The 15,890-nt window shown below is 50.4% G+C and overlaps 1 protein-coding gene across 5 annotated transcripts in view; it reads right to left on the bottom strand.

Annotated features, from left to right (window-relative positions):
• Positions 1 to 15,890, bottom strand: part of FBRSL1 (fibrosin like 1) — a 1,250,393-nt gene that overhangs the window by 85,466 nt on the left and 1,149,037 nt on the right. For all 5 annotated transcript variants that reach the window (XM_086942730.1, XM_086942733.1, XM_086942732.1 and 2 more), the window contains exon 6: positions 13,873 to 13,921. In XM_086942730.1, the coding sequence (XP_086798856.1) occupies positions 13,873 to 13,921 (49 nt within the window). The remainder of the gene's footprint in view (positions 1 to 13,872; positions 13,922 to 15,890) is intronic.

Here is a 15,890-nt window from a genome sequence, read left to right as displayed (position 1 = left end):
GAGAGTCAACAGAAGTGAGAACTAGATGGCAGCCAATACATAAGCATCTGACAAGTTAAATAGCCAGGTTTTAAGTTGTTTACTAAAAGGGGCTTCTCGATCTAGTAGCCTTTGCTCCTTTGGCATCACATTCTAAGTCATGGAAGCCAGGACACAGAGGGTTTTTCCCCCTTTGGTTTTATAGTGAAAAGTGGGAGTGTTAATTAGGTTACAACCTGCTGATTTCAGAACTCGGTTGGGATAGTAGCGTGAGTATCTTTTTGAGAGATACTTAGGGCCAATGTTATTTAGTGCTCTGAAGGAGGTCAATAAGATTTTGAAAAGGATCCTTTTGTGGAGAGGAAGCCAATGCAATTTCCTTAGGGCCGCAGATGCCGAAGATTTTCTGGGCAGTTTCAGTACCAGACGTTCACCTGCGTGTTGGACACTTGGTAGTTTTTTTAGTGTAAACTTTTTTACTCCAGCCATCAGGCCATTGCAATAATCAAGGCGGGGGAGTATAAGGGCAGCAGCCACAGACTTTCTTGATTCAGTGGGAAGAAAATCAAATATTTTTTTCAATGATTTGATGATGTTAGAACAGCTACCTGCTAAACTCCTTACTTGATGGTCAAAGACTAGCACCACACATGGCCAACCGTAATAATGCAACATCCCACCATAGAAAAGAATGTTAAAATTAAGTATAAAAAGTATTTTAAGCGTCGTATTTATTTCCTCATTATTTCCTCATTCCTCAAAAACGTTTTTAAATCACGCAAATCAATTCAAATCTGAATTATGTGGAAGTAACATCTGTGTATTGTAATCGATCTTATTGTAAGGACCTTTTTTTTAATCATGACTTTCTTTTAATGTACTTTTATGGTTATTCTGTCTTAATAACCAAATAAAGTTTTGAAATGAAAAAAAATGAAAACGAATGAAATTATTTATCATAGTTAAACATATTAATAAACATAATTGAATATTAAAAGATGTAAAAAATAATTATGTATCATTTGATCAAAATATTTCAACAACCTTTTTTTAATCAAACCATTAATGTACCAAATATGTTTATTAATGTACTATTAAATTACATTAGTTAATCCTATAATCACTTTTATTGATAATGAATACATAATATAAAAACTTTTTTTGCTACTTTAGGTGGAAATGTAAATGATTTTTCTTAAGTTTTAATTAAAAAATAGTTTAATATATTTAAATTGAAGACTTTAGTCAAAATTAAGTGCTGTGGCATTTTTTCTTTTGTTCTGCATTAACAGAACACAGAGACAGAATTCCTGTTATTTGCCAAGAACAACAAACAAGAAGCAGTAAAATCCTAGCTCAATTACATGAACTTTGAAGGCCTTGATCTCACCCAAAATTCACCCAATGTCAGGTCGCTCGGATTAAACATGGGCACCAGCTTACCCATTAAAGAATACATTGCCCAAAATAACACAGAGTGCCTGGTACCAGCTTTCTCATCAATAAAAAACAAAAAAAAGTTTCTTCCAGGAAGAGACTTTTTCAGAACTGCTGTTGAATCCCTCACACTCTTGCATCTGGGTGGTAGTAACACACCACTCCATTGGTTCGCAGACTTCAAACGGGCATTGCTTAAATGCATCCTACAGACAACAGCACGCCTCCTCCGAGGCCTGAAGAAATATGATCAAATCACCCACTTCCTGATGAAGCTGAATTGGCTCCTTTAGTCGGTCCACACCATCTTCAAAACCAGCAACAACATTTATAAAGCCATCACGAGCAGCACTTCCGCCTATCTTACAGACAAGTTCACTATCCCTGGTGCTTCACCATCACCTGCAGCCGTGACCAGCAGACTTCAGACTAAGAAGTGAAAAAAAGAAAAAACAAGGCAGCAGGCCTTTCCCGCCTTTGTACTCAGGGTCTTGAACAACATCCCTGAATCCATTAGTACCACACCCTAACTCTGCTCCAATGTAGGAAAGAGTTGAAGACACACCTCTTTAAAATACACTACGTCGCAAAGCATTAACCATCCACAACCCGGCTTCCTCTCCTATCGCTTTATGCTTCAGTTTGCCCCTGGTACAGCCCTCCGCTGCCTTTTGGCTAAGTTTGCGCTATAAAAAAACCATATATATACATCTATACAATGTGTAAACCATAGGAGCACGAGTGGTCTAGTTTTCAACAGATATCCATATTTTACACGTTCCAATAATCTAGGTATATGCTAAAAATATTTTTAAAAACCCCACAACATGGGCCTTGACACAGCCCTTTGACAGTAATTACACTGTCAAACTTATATTGTGTTTGGCATCAAACTACACACCACCCCCCAAGAGTTGATCCATAACTGCTCGACCACAGCTCCAGCGAAGTCTCAAGTAAGTTCCAGAGTCCCGTATTCGCGTCGGAGACCAAGCACCCAGACTCCTGGGCCGGACGGAGAAGTGGGGGTATCACCTTTGAAAGCAGTGGTGCTCCAATGACCCAGCAGGCGATAAAAAATGAGCCGGGCGCAAATGACTCAGAAGGCAGCGAGAAGAGCCTGGCATCTTCAGGAGCAGAAAGAGCCGCAATAAAACGTGTCTCTATTGAAAGTGATGGGCACCGAGAGGCAGTACATGTTCATCTCCAGGCAGAGTCATCTAATCCCACAGCTCACGAATGAAGACCTATATCCCGGCCTGCCCAGTCCTCGCTGGGGCTGTCCGCTTGGGATGTGATTGCAGGCACGAGCAGAGCTGGAACGTACTCCTTCAAAGCTGTGGTGGTAATCCAATAATCAATTATTGGAATATGCTGCATATCTACTACCTGATTACTGATCCATGCAGTGTCTGCAGAGGCAACTGAGTCTAGAAGCAAGGGCATTAGTCTTTGTCCCGCACCCAGCCTCTACCCTGGTTCATCACCCTCTGAAGGACTCACTTTTCCAAAGACATGGCGGCTACCAATGTCCGCCGCAGCCCAAGACGGAGGCACCCGCAATGAAGTCAGGAACAAACACTACATGCTGTTGGAGCAGAGACAGGCATATCTTGGGCTCATCTTGTCCGGCCGTCTGGCCTCTCCTGGGCTTCCTATTGAGTAATCTGTCAGCTTCCCATCAGGACAATATACCACTGGAGCGTACTCGGTGACACCAATCCACACCTGACCGGTGACTGTGGGACCCTGGTAGCATAGAAGCTAAAGCATCCACAACCATGGAGTACCCTCCAGCAGATGCTACGGACAGACTGGTCTGAAGCCACGGGCAGTGCCCCGGCGACCTGCATACGATAGGTGGCCGAAGGGCCATGGCCGCCAGCTGAGGGTTGATTGAGAGAACACTGCGCCTGCCAGGTACTGTGCGCCGGCACCTGCCGGAGATCCCTGCCGGAGTGTCCTACAAACCAGAGGACGGCTCAGTATTGATGATCTGTCAGAATGGGTTCCAAGTAATGGAGGTAACGAGCAGGCGGGAGGAGGAGGCGGGGTGGAGGGACTGAGAAGACGTAACAGGGAAGAGTCGGCATCTGCAGGAACGTACATATACACCTAAACAGTTCATACCTGGCAAGTGTTACCAAAGTAGGCACACAGGAGGCAGGTGTTATTAAAGCTTCTGCAGCAGGGGCTCTGTCATTCCTCTGCCTTTGCCAAATCTGGTTAAATGCCGTGTCTCTCAGCTGTGTGTGGTGGGTCTTTTTTTCGAGTTTCATAAACAGCGAACTTGACCGAAAGGTATCAAAGCTCTTTACATGAGCACCAGTTGCATGACCGATGTACACATTTTGTTAGGCACGGGGAGATTACGTGATTTGGCCAGAATCACAGGATGTTGAGCGTCCCTGCCGAGACACAAACCCGGTTTGCCAGCTTTGAGGTCGACCGCCCTAGCCATTAGGCCACAACCTCTTATTTCTTTGGGTTAAAACCAAAGGTTCTTTTGCCCTTTGTCCCAGTTGCTTCCCGCGGTGTAAGATTAAGTGCATTTCAGTGTGTACATCAGTGAAAGCACACTGCTGGCGGGTGTCGGCCAGGTTCATTGTGGTCAACCAGTCTGTCCCTTGCGAGGGTTAGTCTGTGCTTTGGGTTTTTGACCACAGTGACTTATTCCGCCAATTCAAAGCGTCCTACCAGTAATAATCTAACACGGTTCGTTCCCCAAGTGTTTCCCAACACGGCACCTAGTGAAATCTTTTCAACATCAGTGAGTTGTCCCTCACCGTCCTATGATGCTCTTTGCTCGGATTCTGTGAGGTGGTGTAGCTTTGTAATGGCAGAGCTGTGAGATGGTGTCTAGCGCTGCCATGAGCTCTTTTCAACATCAGTGAGTTCTTTCTCCTCTTTCCTATAATGTTGTTTTTAGGATTTTATGAGGTGCTGCTGCTTTGCAACGGTAGAGCTTTAAAATGGTGTCTAGTGCCTCTTTGAGAAATGTAAGCTGTAGGTCTTTCAGAGCAGGGAAGGAATTTGTGTAACTTTCACTGAAGCCCCAGAATCTAAATATGTCGTTCTAAGCAGCTCATGGCCTGTATCTAAGCACAGTGATTCTTGAAAGCTTTCATAAAGTGGACGATTGTTTCCACTTTTTGTTTGCTGCTCGTGTGTAAGAGTGCGTGAGATTATGATATTCTGGGCAGTCACTTGCGGGGAATCCATTAGGAACTTCTGCTCATGAGGCACCAGAAGGATTAGGTTACCCTGCAAGCATCGGCTCTTGGCATGTAGAGCTGTAGATTCACATGCTTTGCATACTCCTGCCATCTAGTGTTGGGTCCTGATGTGTGGAACTAGTCGGGGGGGAGGGAGGGGGGGAGGGGGGTGGGGAGGGCGTTTTGCGGATAAAGAGGCCTTAGAACATTGACATGGACTTACAGAGTGAACGGGATTCCTCCTTGCGTACTCCCGCGGCCAGCACGGAGGGGAGAGACGTAAGCTCTCCACAGGGAGAATGTGGCCACGGGTTGCGGAGGCTAGGGCGCCAGGTTACGAGCCTCCTGGGATCCTGGGCAGCCTCGTGGTCGAGGGGTGGGCCCCGGAAATGGCGGACAAGGACCAGAGGGCAGGGGCCCATCACTCAAGGACGCAGGTGGGTTGCGCCTTGCGTGGGGTGCTCAGATTTAGAGATGCGAGCCAGAGGGCCCCTTATTGCTGGGGGGAAAAGGAACTAGTATACCTGAGAACGTGGAATGTCAATATTAAAAATGTGTTATTGATTTTATACATTTTTAATATGTTGTTTAGTCATGTTTATGAATGTTGATAATTAAACATAGCCGTTTTACACCCACTGTTGATGATTTTGGTTGTGGGTTGTACCAGCTGTCTTGGCGGGTGGGGAGCATGCTGGGAGGTCCGGCCCTATGCATACTCCTGCCCTCTAGTGTTGGGTCCTGATGTTTGCAAGTCGTTTTTCTTGCGAAAAAGTATTTTCCAGTTACGAGGTAAGGCAACTCCTCCTTTCAGTGACAGTGAGCATGGGCATCGACTCCATTCCAAAACTGTTCTCTTGTGTTACTGTGCTCACATGTCCCCCCCCCCCCACAACCCTCCCATTCTGTAGGTCTTTGATCGATGGGGGCAGGGCACAAGTCCTATAAAAAGAAGTGGGGGGACTGACAATATGCAAATGACCTCAGACCTCATGTGCTGAACGTCCCATTGTCTGAAAATTACACCAGGACATGCTCAGCATATTTCTGTGGGGCCCAGCTTCTTGGCAGGGGGGACGGCGTCCACCCTGTGAAAAGAGTGGGGGGACTGCGTGTACCCCCCGACTCGAGCCCTGAATGGGAGTGAGGGGGGCTGCAGATCACATGCCTCTAAAGTGCCATATTGCTGTAAGAGGTTGAAAAGTGTTACATGTTTGAATATCTCATTTAGGATGTTGGCTCGACTGTAAGATTTATTTTAATTTTAGTTTTGAATGCCACATTTTACTTTTTTCATGGTCAAGGATTTATCTACGTGAATGACGGTCTTTGTGGATTCTCCTGGTAGTTTTGTTCCACCAAGAGGTTTCTCTGCGCCAGCGCTGTTTCAGGTTGTTGCCGGGATACGCTTTAGAATTGTTTCTAAAGTGGTCTATCCATCACTGAACAAATGTCGCTGGCCGTACAACATTCAGCTCTGGCATCCTCTTAGCTCCACTTTTCCTAGGAGTCACTGTCACCTACAGCATCCGTCTGGCCGGTGTGTGGCTTGTGTGGTCATGATTTGCTTTTCCCTGTTGGTTTCCGTTCGCTATATGCATAGGGGCATATTTAGGGTAGCTCACGTTTATTAGGAGTTTTGTTAATGGTTAAACACATTCCCAATGTTCTGCTTTCGTTTCCAGCTGTTTATCCACACACGGTTCTCCCAGCTCATGGACTCGTTGGCCTGGCAGTATTGGCGGAAAAGGCAGGTGGAATAAATAAATTGCTATTTTAAGAGGGCGTGTTTGACACGTGAACAGAGCAGATGTAATACAGTGTGAACCAGCAGCACCTTTCACAGCAGGGGGCATCCCACGCCCCCTATGCACAGATGACAAAATGAGGTCGACTCCCAGTTGCGCCCTCATCCGCCCGCCTTGCGCCGGTGCGCAGCGCCCTTTCACGGATGCATCCGTTTTTAACAACATATCCGGCTCCAGAGGCTCGAGGCTGCCGTGTTCAGATGATTCCATCTGACAGGTGCACACAGGAACAGGGATGTCTGCTCACCTGAGGGGGAGAGACGCGCCTCGCAGCTCCCAGAAGGCACGCCTGGTTCACAAGCTGCTGTGAGGTACATCTTCCAGGAGAAATATCTGTGCGTCTGGGCGAGGAAACATCCTCCTGCTGGCCAAGGAGCAAGAAGGGGTGCTTCAGGTATCTGCCGAGGCAGGGAGGCTGGGGCGGCCTTGGGCATGTGCAAGCTGTGCAGCTGCACAGGGCCGCCAAACCCCAGGGGCCACCACACCAATATATATCCTTAATATAATAATCCTCTGAGGATGGATACATATTTGCGTGGTGGGCCCTGGCATCGATTTGGTGGTCTCCAGCTCTGTTCCACTTCCAAACACCCTGACCCCCCCCTCTTCACTGGCCTCAGCGCTCCGCCCCGCCCGGACCCCCTCTTCCGGGGCCCCCTACCTACGCTCCCTGCCCAGGGCCACCATGAGCCTAGAGCCGAATGGAGGCGCCACCAAGTCACTCGAGCATCACAAACTGTTTGAACTACATCTACCGCAGGATGGGGAGTGCCTCGTGGGTCTGAAAGGGTCCTGATGAGAGGTTTGATGGTGAAGGGGCACGAGAGGCGGGTCCTGTCCTCATCCCTGGAAAGAGATTAACGCAAACACGCAGTATCTGATATCTGAGAGGAATCGTCCAATCAGGGCTCAATATGTTCAAACAATAAGTGTCAGGACCACTTCAGCCTGCGCCACCCACTGCCCAGGTCAGCACTGCCATCTACCGTCTCAACACAGCTACTGACCATTGCACTCCTAAATTTGTGACATTTCAGACTATTCCAGGCAACTCAAAGCTACAATAATGGCGTGAGCAGCAAGTATTATTTATTTTTGATATATATTGTTTTTTTTAAAGACTGTTTTGCACATTTCAAAAATAGACAGAGAGCGCCACCATGAGGTGGCTGTCATTGGAGCCGATGCTGTCAATTAAGTGCCAGTGCTGAGCACAGGAAACCGCAGCTCAAATTAAGCACTGGCAACCTGTCCTGGTTTTCCAAGTAACTCCAAAATTCAAAGGCACCATCATGTGGCTACCTCCACCCACCCAAGGATCACCCCTTCACCAACGGAACTTTGACGTCGAGCTGAGCAAAGCTCTCGTCATAATGTACAGATCAACCTTTTCTGCACAAGAAAGGACAGTGGTCGGACGGGCTCTACTAAACTAACTTTCTTCGAGGCGCCTTGCAAAATCAGTACATACACACCACAGCCAACGCACAAATGACTCTGCCCCAGCTCCACTAGTCTCTGAGGCATTGTCCAGCTCTACTTTCCTCCATCAATAAGCGATCCAAAGAAACTCTCCAACACCCTCCGCCCCAACAAGACCACAACTCCTATGAATGGCTGCCGAAAACAGGGTCACCAGTGGTCCTGACCCTCTTTTTCCCAAATATACAGGCCCAGAGAAGTGAACAAGCTGCTGTCAATCATGCAGAGAGGGGGATGCAGCAGTCGTTCACAGGGGGCTGCGTGAAAGCATGTTGAACGCAGTGCGAGAAAATTCGGAGCTCTGTCACAGCTGTTTCACAATATGCAAGAACGTGTCAGGGGCTTTGCAAGAATACGCCGGGGGCTATGCAAGAATACGCAGGGGGCTTTGCAAGAATACGCCGGGGGCTTTGCAAGAATACGCCGGGGGCTATGCAAGAATACGCAGGGGGCTATGCAAGAATACGCAGGGGGCTATGCAAGAATACGCAGGGGGCTATGCAAGAATACGCAGGGGGCTATGCAAGAATAAGCAGGGGGCTATGCAAGAATAAGCAGGGGGCTATGCAAGAATACGCAGGGGGCTATGCAAGAATACGGCAGGGGCTAGGCAAGAAAACGCCAGGGCCTAAGCAATAATACAATACGCCGGGGGCTAGGCAAGAATACGCCTGGGGCTAGGCAAGAATACGCCAGGGGCTAGGCAAGAATACGCCAGGGGCTAGGCAAGAATACGCCAGGGGCTAGGCAAGAATACGCCTGGGGCTAGGCAAGAATACGCCTGGGGCTAGGCAAGAATACGCCTGGGGCTAGGCAAGAATACGCCTGGGGCTAGGCAAGAATACGCCTGGGGCTAGGCAAGAATACGCCTGGGGCTAGGCAAGAATACGCCTGGGGGTAGGCAAGAATACGCCTGGGGGTAGGCAAGAATACGCCTGGGGGTACGCCTGGGGGTAGGCAAGAATACGCCTGGGGCTAGGCAAGAATACGCCTGGGGCTAGGCAAGAATACGCCTGGGGCTAGGCAAGAATACGCCTGGGGCTAGGCAAGAATACACCTGGGGCTAGGCAAGAATACACCTGGGGCTAGGCAAGAATACGCCTGGGGCTAGGCAAGAATACGCCTGGGGCTAGGCAAGAATGCAAGAATACGCCTGGGGCTAGGCAAGAATACGCCTGGGGCTAGGCAAGAATACGCCTGGGGCTAGGCAATAATACGCCTGGGGCTAGGCAAGAATACGCCTGGGGCTAGGCAAGAATACGCCTGGGGCTAGGCAAGAATACGCCTGGGGCTAGGCAAGAATACGCCTGGGGCTAGGCAAGAATACGCCTGGGGCTAGGCAAGAATACGCCTGGGGCTAGGCAAGAATACGCCTGGGGGTAGGCAAGAATACGCCTGGGGGTAGGCAAGAATACGCCTGGGGCTAGGCAAGAATACGTCGGGGGCTAGGCAAGAATACGTCGGGGGCTAGGCAAGAATACGTCGGGGGCTAGGCAAGAATACGTCAGGGGCTAGGCAAGAATACGTCAGGGGCTAGGCAAGAATACGTCAGGGGCTAGGCAAGAATACGTCAGGGGCTAGGCAAGAATACGTCAGGGGCTACGTCAGGGGCTAGGCAAGAATACGTCAGGGGCTAGGCAAGAATACGTCAGGGGCTAGGCAAGAATACGTCAGGGGCTAGGCAAGAATACGTCAGGGGCTAGGCAAGAATACGTCAGGGGCTAGGCAAGAATACGCCAGAGGCTAGGCAAGAATACGCCAGGGGCTAGGCAAGAATACGCCAGGGGCTACGCAAGTATACAACAGGGGCTATGGAAGAAGGCGTCAGGGGCTATGGAAGAATGCGGCAGGGGCTATGCAAGTATACGACAGCGCTATGCAAGACTATATCAGAGACTATGGAGGGGGCTGTGCAGGAGTGCGCCGGGGCTGTGCAGGAGTGCGTCGGGGCTGTGCGGGAGTGCGTCGGGGGCTGTGCGGGAGTGCGTCGGGGGCTGTGCGGGAGTGCGTCGGGGGCTGTGCAGGAGTGCGTCGAGGGCTGTACGGGTGTGCGTCGGGGGCTGTGCGGGAGTGCGTCGGGGGCTACGCAGGAGTGCGTCGGGGGCTACGCAGGAGTGCGTCGGGGGCTACGCAGGAGTGCGTCAGGGGCTACGAAGGAGTGCGTCAGGGGCTACGAAGGAGTGCGTCAGGGGCTACGAAGGAGTGCGTCAGGGGCTACGAAGGAGTGCGTCAGGGGCTACGAAGGAGTGCGTCAGGGGCTACGAAGGAGTGCGTCAGGGGCTACGCGGGAGTGCGTCAGGGGCTACGCGGGAGTGCGTCAGGGGCTACGCGGGAGTGCGTCAGGGGCTACGCGGGAGTGCGTCAGGGGCTACGAAGGAGTGCGTCAGGGGCTACGAAGGAGTGCGTCAGGGGCTACGAAGGAGTGCATCAGGGGCTACGCGGGAGTGCGTCAGGGGCTACGCGGGAGTGCGTCAGGGGCTACGCGGGAGTGCATCAGGGGCTACGCGGGAGTGCATCAGGGGCTACGCGGGAGTGCGTCAGGGGCTACGAAGGAGTGCGTCAGGGGCTACGCAGGAGTGCGTCAGGGGCTACGCGGGAGTGCGTCAGGGGCTACGCGGGAGTGCGTCAGGGGCTGCGCGAGAGTGCATCAGGGGCCGCGCGGGAGTGCATCAGGGGCCGCGCGGGAGTGCATCAGGGGCTACGCGGGAGTGCATCAGGGGCTACGCGGGAGTGCATCAGGGGCTACGCAGGAGTGCATCAGGGGCTACGCAGGAGTGCATCAGGGGCTACGCAGGAGTGCATCAGGGGCTACGCAGGAGTGCATCAGGGGCTACGCAGGAGTGCATCAGGGGCTACGCAGGAGTGCATCAGGGGCTACGCAGGAGTGCATCAGGGGCTATGCAGGAGTGCATCAGGGGCTACGCAGGAGTGCATCAGGGGCTACGCAGGAGTGCATCAGGGGCTACGCAGGAGTGCATCAGGGGCTACGCGGGAGTGCATCAGGGGCTACGTGGGAGTGAGTCATGGGGTACGCAAGAGTGCGTCGTGGGCTACGCAAGAGTGCGTCAGGGGCTATGCAAGAGTGCGTCAGGGGCTATGCAAGAGTGCGTCGGGCTATTCAAGAGTGCGTCGGGGCTATTCAAGAGTGCGTCGGGGCTATTCAGGAGTGCGTAGGGTAGTGTTAGCATTTGGGGTTACGCAGGAGTGCATTGTGGGCCTTCTCCTGCACACAGGGTCTGCCACGGTGGCAGCCCCCTTTTGAAGAATGTGCCCACAGGGTATAGATGCAAACCCACCCTCCTGCATTTGCATACAACTAAACACATAAGCCAACCAGATACTTTCAAAAATTCACCCAAGGAAGGAAAAAACTTGCACAAAAAAGCGTTGACTGCCCCAATGTAAGAGCTTCAGCCATGTTGGATCTGCTACAAACGCATCAAAAACAAATGCCAAAGAAGCAGACACACCGCCTTCAGCTACGAACACCGGGCACACAGCATGGGCCTTCTGGAGACACTCCACCAGGCATCCTGGACTGAAGCAGTGAAGACTTGGCCACAATTCAGGCAGGAGGGGATCTATGCCTCTGCCATCGGAGCTAAAAGCCGGCGTGAGCACGAGAAAGACATGATCTGCATAGGGGACAGATGGCTTCGCTTCATCACTACAATGTTCCTGCCAAGCGCCGCGAGGTGAGAGAAGAGGAAAAAAAACCTGCAGGAGAAAACGACCTGCAGATTTCATGGGAAACGCTGAAGAGATATTAAAAACCAGAATAGAACAAAAACAAATCTCTCCTAGGTATCACATCAATATCTTGGTAATATATCCTTCATAGAATACCGATATCAACATTGTCCCACAACAAAGGTGATTTAGAAAACATTATTCTTTTTTACTATCTTCTGACATGAAAAAACGACATCAACAATATGCTCACTCTATATGTACAATATTTTCAAATATACACAAATACTATATACAGTAGCCCCACAAAGAAAGGATTTTTTTTATCATTCATACATCTAATCATACCAAGCATCCAAGCAATCATCCAAAAACCACCAACCACAGTTCAGCCACAATAAAATAAGACAAAAACATAGCAAAGCAGAAAAATACATAAGTATATACACACGAACAGGCAACGAAGAAACGGCGCTGACGCGCGTTTCGGAAAAGGACCCGCGTCCACAGTTCCTTCGTCAGGGCGCAGTCGATACAGTTCTTGGTAGACACAATTCTTGATAGACGTAACTTATTCCTTCAATATTATGAAATGAATCCACAAGATAGAATAACAGGGGGGCTTAATCTTGAAATTACATCAGATATGAACATGTCATCGTATGATTCGCTAGAATCCGAATATAGAACAGGGCGGTAACCTTCAACCACACAGAATGTTCGGATAAGGTACCCAGATCCTGATAACCTGATCCTTGTAAGTGACAGGCCAACACTCAAGGGAACGTCCGAAATGACGTTGGGCGAGTGTCTCTGTGAGATGCACAGGCATAGAGGTCTTAAAATGCTATTTGGGAGCGAACTATCGTCACACAGGATAATCGAGAAGAGGGTTGACTGACTGGGTCCACGGGTACACCTCCGAAGGATTACATAAGCACAGAGTGCATAGGGCGGGTCTCCGGCTGACAAGACGTCCACAGATAATACCGAAGGTGTTATCTGAGCCCTTCCTTTACCTGGCAGCCAATTATGTGGGTGCAATGTTTCAAAATGGAGCAACCCCACTTTTCAGATTTGGTGGCAGCACGCTAGTGGCTGTGTCTTAATTTGGGACGAAACCCCCTCTTAAGTAGGTGCTGTAGTTGTCTGTGTGGTTGCCTTTCCTACTGCCTTTTACAGAGCACCCCCATCCCCTCAACCAACTACATCATTTGACATAAACCTGATGAAGTTAGTGTCAGCCCAGGACATGGGAGGGTGTGAGTGAGATACAAGGTGAACAACAGCAAGATGAGACACAATATGGAGGTATGTGGAGTGCTGGCAGATAGGGTGATTGACAGAGTCAGGAGAGAAACAAAGCCTATAGCATATACATCATAAGCAAGATGGGGAGCCAGGTCTGGTGACTTAGTGAACTGTAGGGGCCTGTGTTCGACCTCATGGTCACAGGTTCAAATTGAAGCGGGTGCGCTCAGCCTTTCATCCTGATGAGGTCGATAAAATATGTACCATTGAGTTGGGTAACAATAAACATCTGTTTTTCGGCGCCAAGATACCCTTCTGTGTGAATGTGCCTATACAAATACACATGTTATGTTTATGTTATGCTATGAGAGTGAGAGAGAGAGAGAGAGAGAGAGAGGGAGGAAGGGGGGGGGAGACACACCACTACTTTGGCAAAGAGCTGGGTGAGGCAGGGAGGTGCACAGAATCGGTGGTGAATGAAGAAAAAGCAAACCGGAAGCCTGACATTGGGAGAGAAAGAAAGGCCTACGTGAGGTTCGAAGAAAGACCAACAACTGAATGTAAGAGACCCATGGGTGGATTGTGAGCAGCTGATGGATACAAGGGGGGGGCAGAGGCCTCCTGACAGATAAAGCCGCCATGATGCTACAAGAGACATATCTAGCATGGAAAACGGATGCATTATGAGACGCAGAATGAAAAACGAGCAGAGGGAGAGAGATCTGTCAAGTGAGAGGTAATGTATGCGAGAGAGAGATTCACTAGCCAGGCGGCTGGATCAGATGGGCGCCCGGGCGCCAGCCCCATTCCCCCATCCGCGTCCCAGGCGCCTCGTAGGCCGCAGGCTGGCGCTGTTCCTTCGCGCCATGCTCTGCGCAGTGAAATGATTGCCCCTGGGTGGCTGTCACATTGAATCTGCGCCGCTTTCAGATGCAGGGTGTATCTGTTGGACTGTGAAATGTCCCCGCGAGGCGCAATAACGAAGATGTTGGCCCCCCTGGGCTGCTTACCGTTCGCTGGTGCTGGAGACGAGAGCTTCTCGGCAGCGACATCGGAGCCCTGGGAGGGAAAGAAACAGAGAGGTTAGAGGCAGGCAATGGAAGGCAGGAGTCAGTGGCAAACAGAGAAGCAAGCACAGAGGCAAGAGGCAGGATATACAGGGCAAGAGTCTGAACAAAGAGACCCTCCTGGGAGGGAAGCAAGTACTAAGGTTCTGATAGACTTGTCTTATAGCAAGAGTTTAAGGAAAACAAAGACCATAACACAGGAGCCTTGGGAGTAATAAAGACAAGGGCTAGAGAAAGACAATAGAAGGCAGAGTCAGAAAAAAACAGAGCACATGATCCCTCGGGAGAAGCAAAACACAATGGTTAGAGACAATCAAAAGGTCCAGCAGTCTCCACCGGTTCATGTGTGGCTGCAGTTGTGCACTAGGCCGGGAGGGGCCGCTGTGGAGCTGCGTTCAATACAAGGACACTCACTGTGAAATGAAACGTGGAGGGGGTGGGGGGCAGCATCGGGACACAAAGAGGGCTATTTCTCTGCAACCAAGAGCTTCACGTTAACACAAATACTCGTGGAAGCATCTAGATGGAAGCACGCGCCAGACTCCCAGGCAGCAGAAGGGCTTTGGGACCCGGGAGGCGTGGGTACTGTGGAATTTGCGCAAGCATAGGAGTCACTGTAACTTGTTTTTATGTAGCGTTTCATGAAGCACCTCTACTGTTTCTATGCACTGGAACGGGTATTGCTATTAACTAAACTAAGGTGCACATAAAGTTCTCGGTGTGATGATGGTATTATTCTCAGCCTGTGGTAAATCACTAAAGCTGCATTCCGCTCCATCGTTTTTTGTTTGTTTGTTTGTGCCTAGCATTCGTCTCAGATTAGATCCAGCCATATGCAAATCAGTCTTACCCTGCTCCAATGGCCACGGTCTCCCCACCTGCCAAGCCACTCGAGCAGACCAGAGCCGGTTTTGATCCGAGTGGGTCTGGTCAGTCGGGGGTAGCTTGGTTCCAGCAGCTCAGTGAGCACCAGACTCTGTGCTCACAGTGAGCATGACGCCTTGCGCTCACAGTGAGCATGACGCCTTGTGCTCACTGTGCCACAGAATTTAACTCTACCTCACTAGTGAGGCCTAAGCAGGTGGAAACTGGTCTGGTGTTGACTCAGTTCCCTTCTGGAGGGGGCTTTCTCTGGTCGTTTGGGGTGGGCTGTTTCTTGAGGAGCATAAGGCGGACTTTGCCGAGAATGGTATGGTGGGCGAAAAACGATGGAATGGAATACGGCCTGAATGATAGTTAGCTGCAGAGATTAACTCGAACCTGCAATCCACACCCTTGTTGGGGCATTACACAAATGAATGGCGCTTGCTTGGGTTACCAACTTAAGTAGATCGCCTGACGTTCTAGGCGCTAGCTCGCTGCATCACAGACTACACTCTCAGTGCCCCCCACCGACACAGGGCAAAGTGCACCCCTATCACAGCCACCAGGGCCCTGCCTGGCTCCCTTTTGACACAGAACGAGTAGCAAGAGGAGAGCCGGGGAGGCGAGCCCCACCAGAGCTGCTCAGACGAGGAAAGCGCCGCTGTCAGTCTAGTAAAAATACAAAACGCCAACTTTATTTATGGCTCAAAAGTTGACAGCTTCTAAGCACTTTGAGGAGATCGGTGGCTGAGGTAGAGGCCTTGCCTATAGCCGGTGGGACCAGGACCGACTTTATTTACCCCAATCTGGTAGGTGAGAGGTTCCCACCCACTGAGGCCTACCCCATTACTAAACCAGACCCCCGAGCAGTTTATCATTCACGACCAGCGCTCTGAGGCGGCAAACGCCCAATCAGATGAGTGACGTCACGTAACATGCAGGACAGATAAACAACGACCAGACAGCGCTCACCAGCCACCTGGGCCTACCTGTGAAGAATACTCGTCCGACACCCTCAAATGTCAAACCACTGGACTCTCCCCACCCCCAAGTAAAGCAGGCTCCCGGCTATCACCCAGCCAGGTCCTATAGTTTGG

This window comes from Lissotriton vulgaris, chromosome 11, assembly GCF_964263255.1.
Source record: "Lissotriton vulgaris chromosome 11, aLisVul1.2, whole genome shotgun sequence".
Taxonomy (NCBI): Eukaryota; Metazoa; Chordata; class Amphibia; order Caudata; family Salamandridae; genus Lissotriton; species Lissotriton vulgaris.
This window is presented reverse-complemented; position numbering and strand designations above follow the sequence as displayed.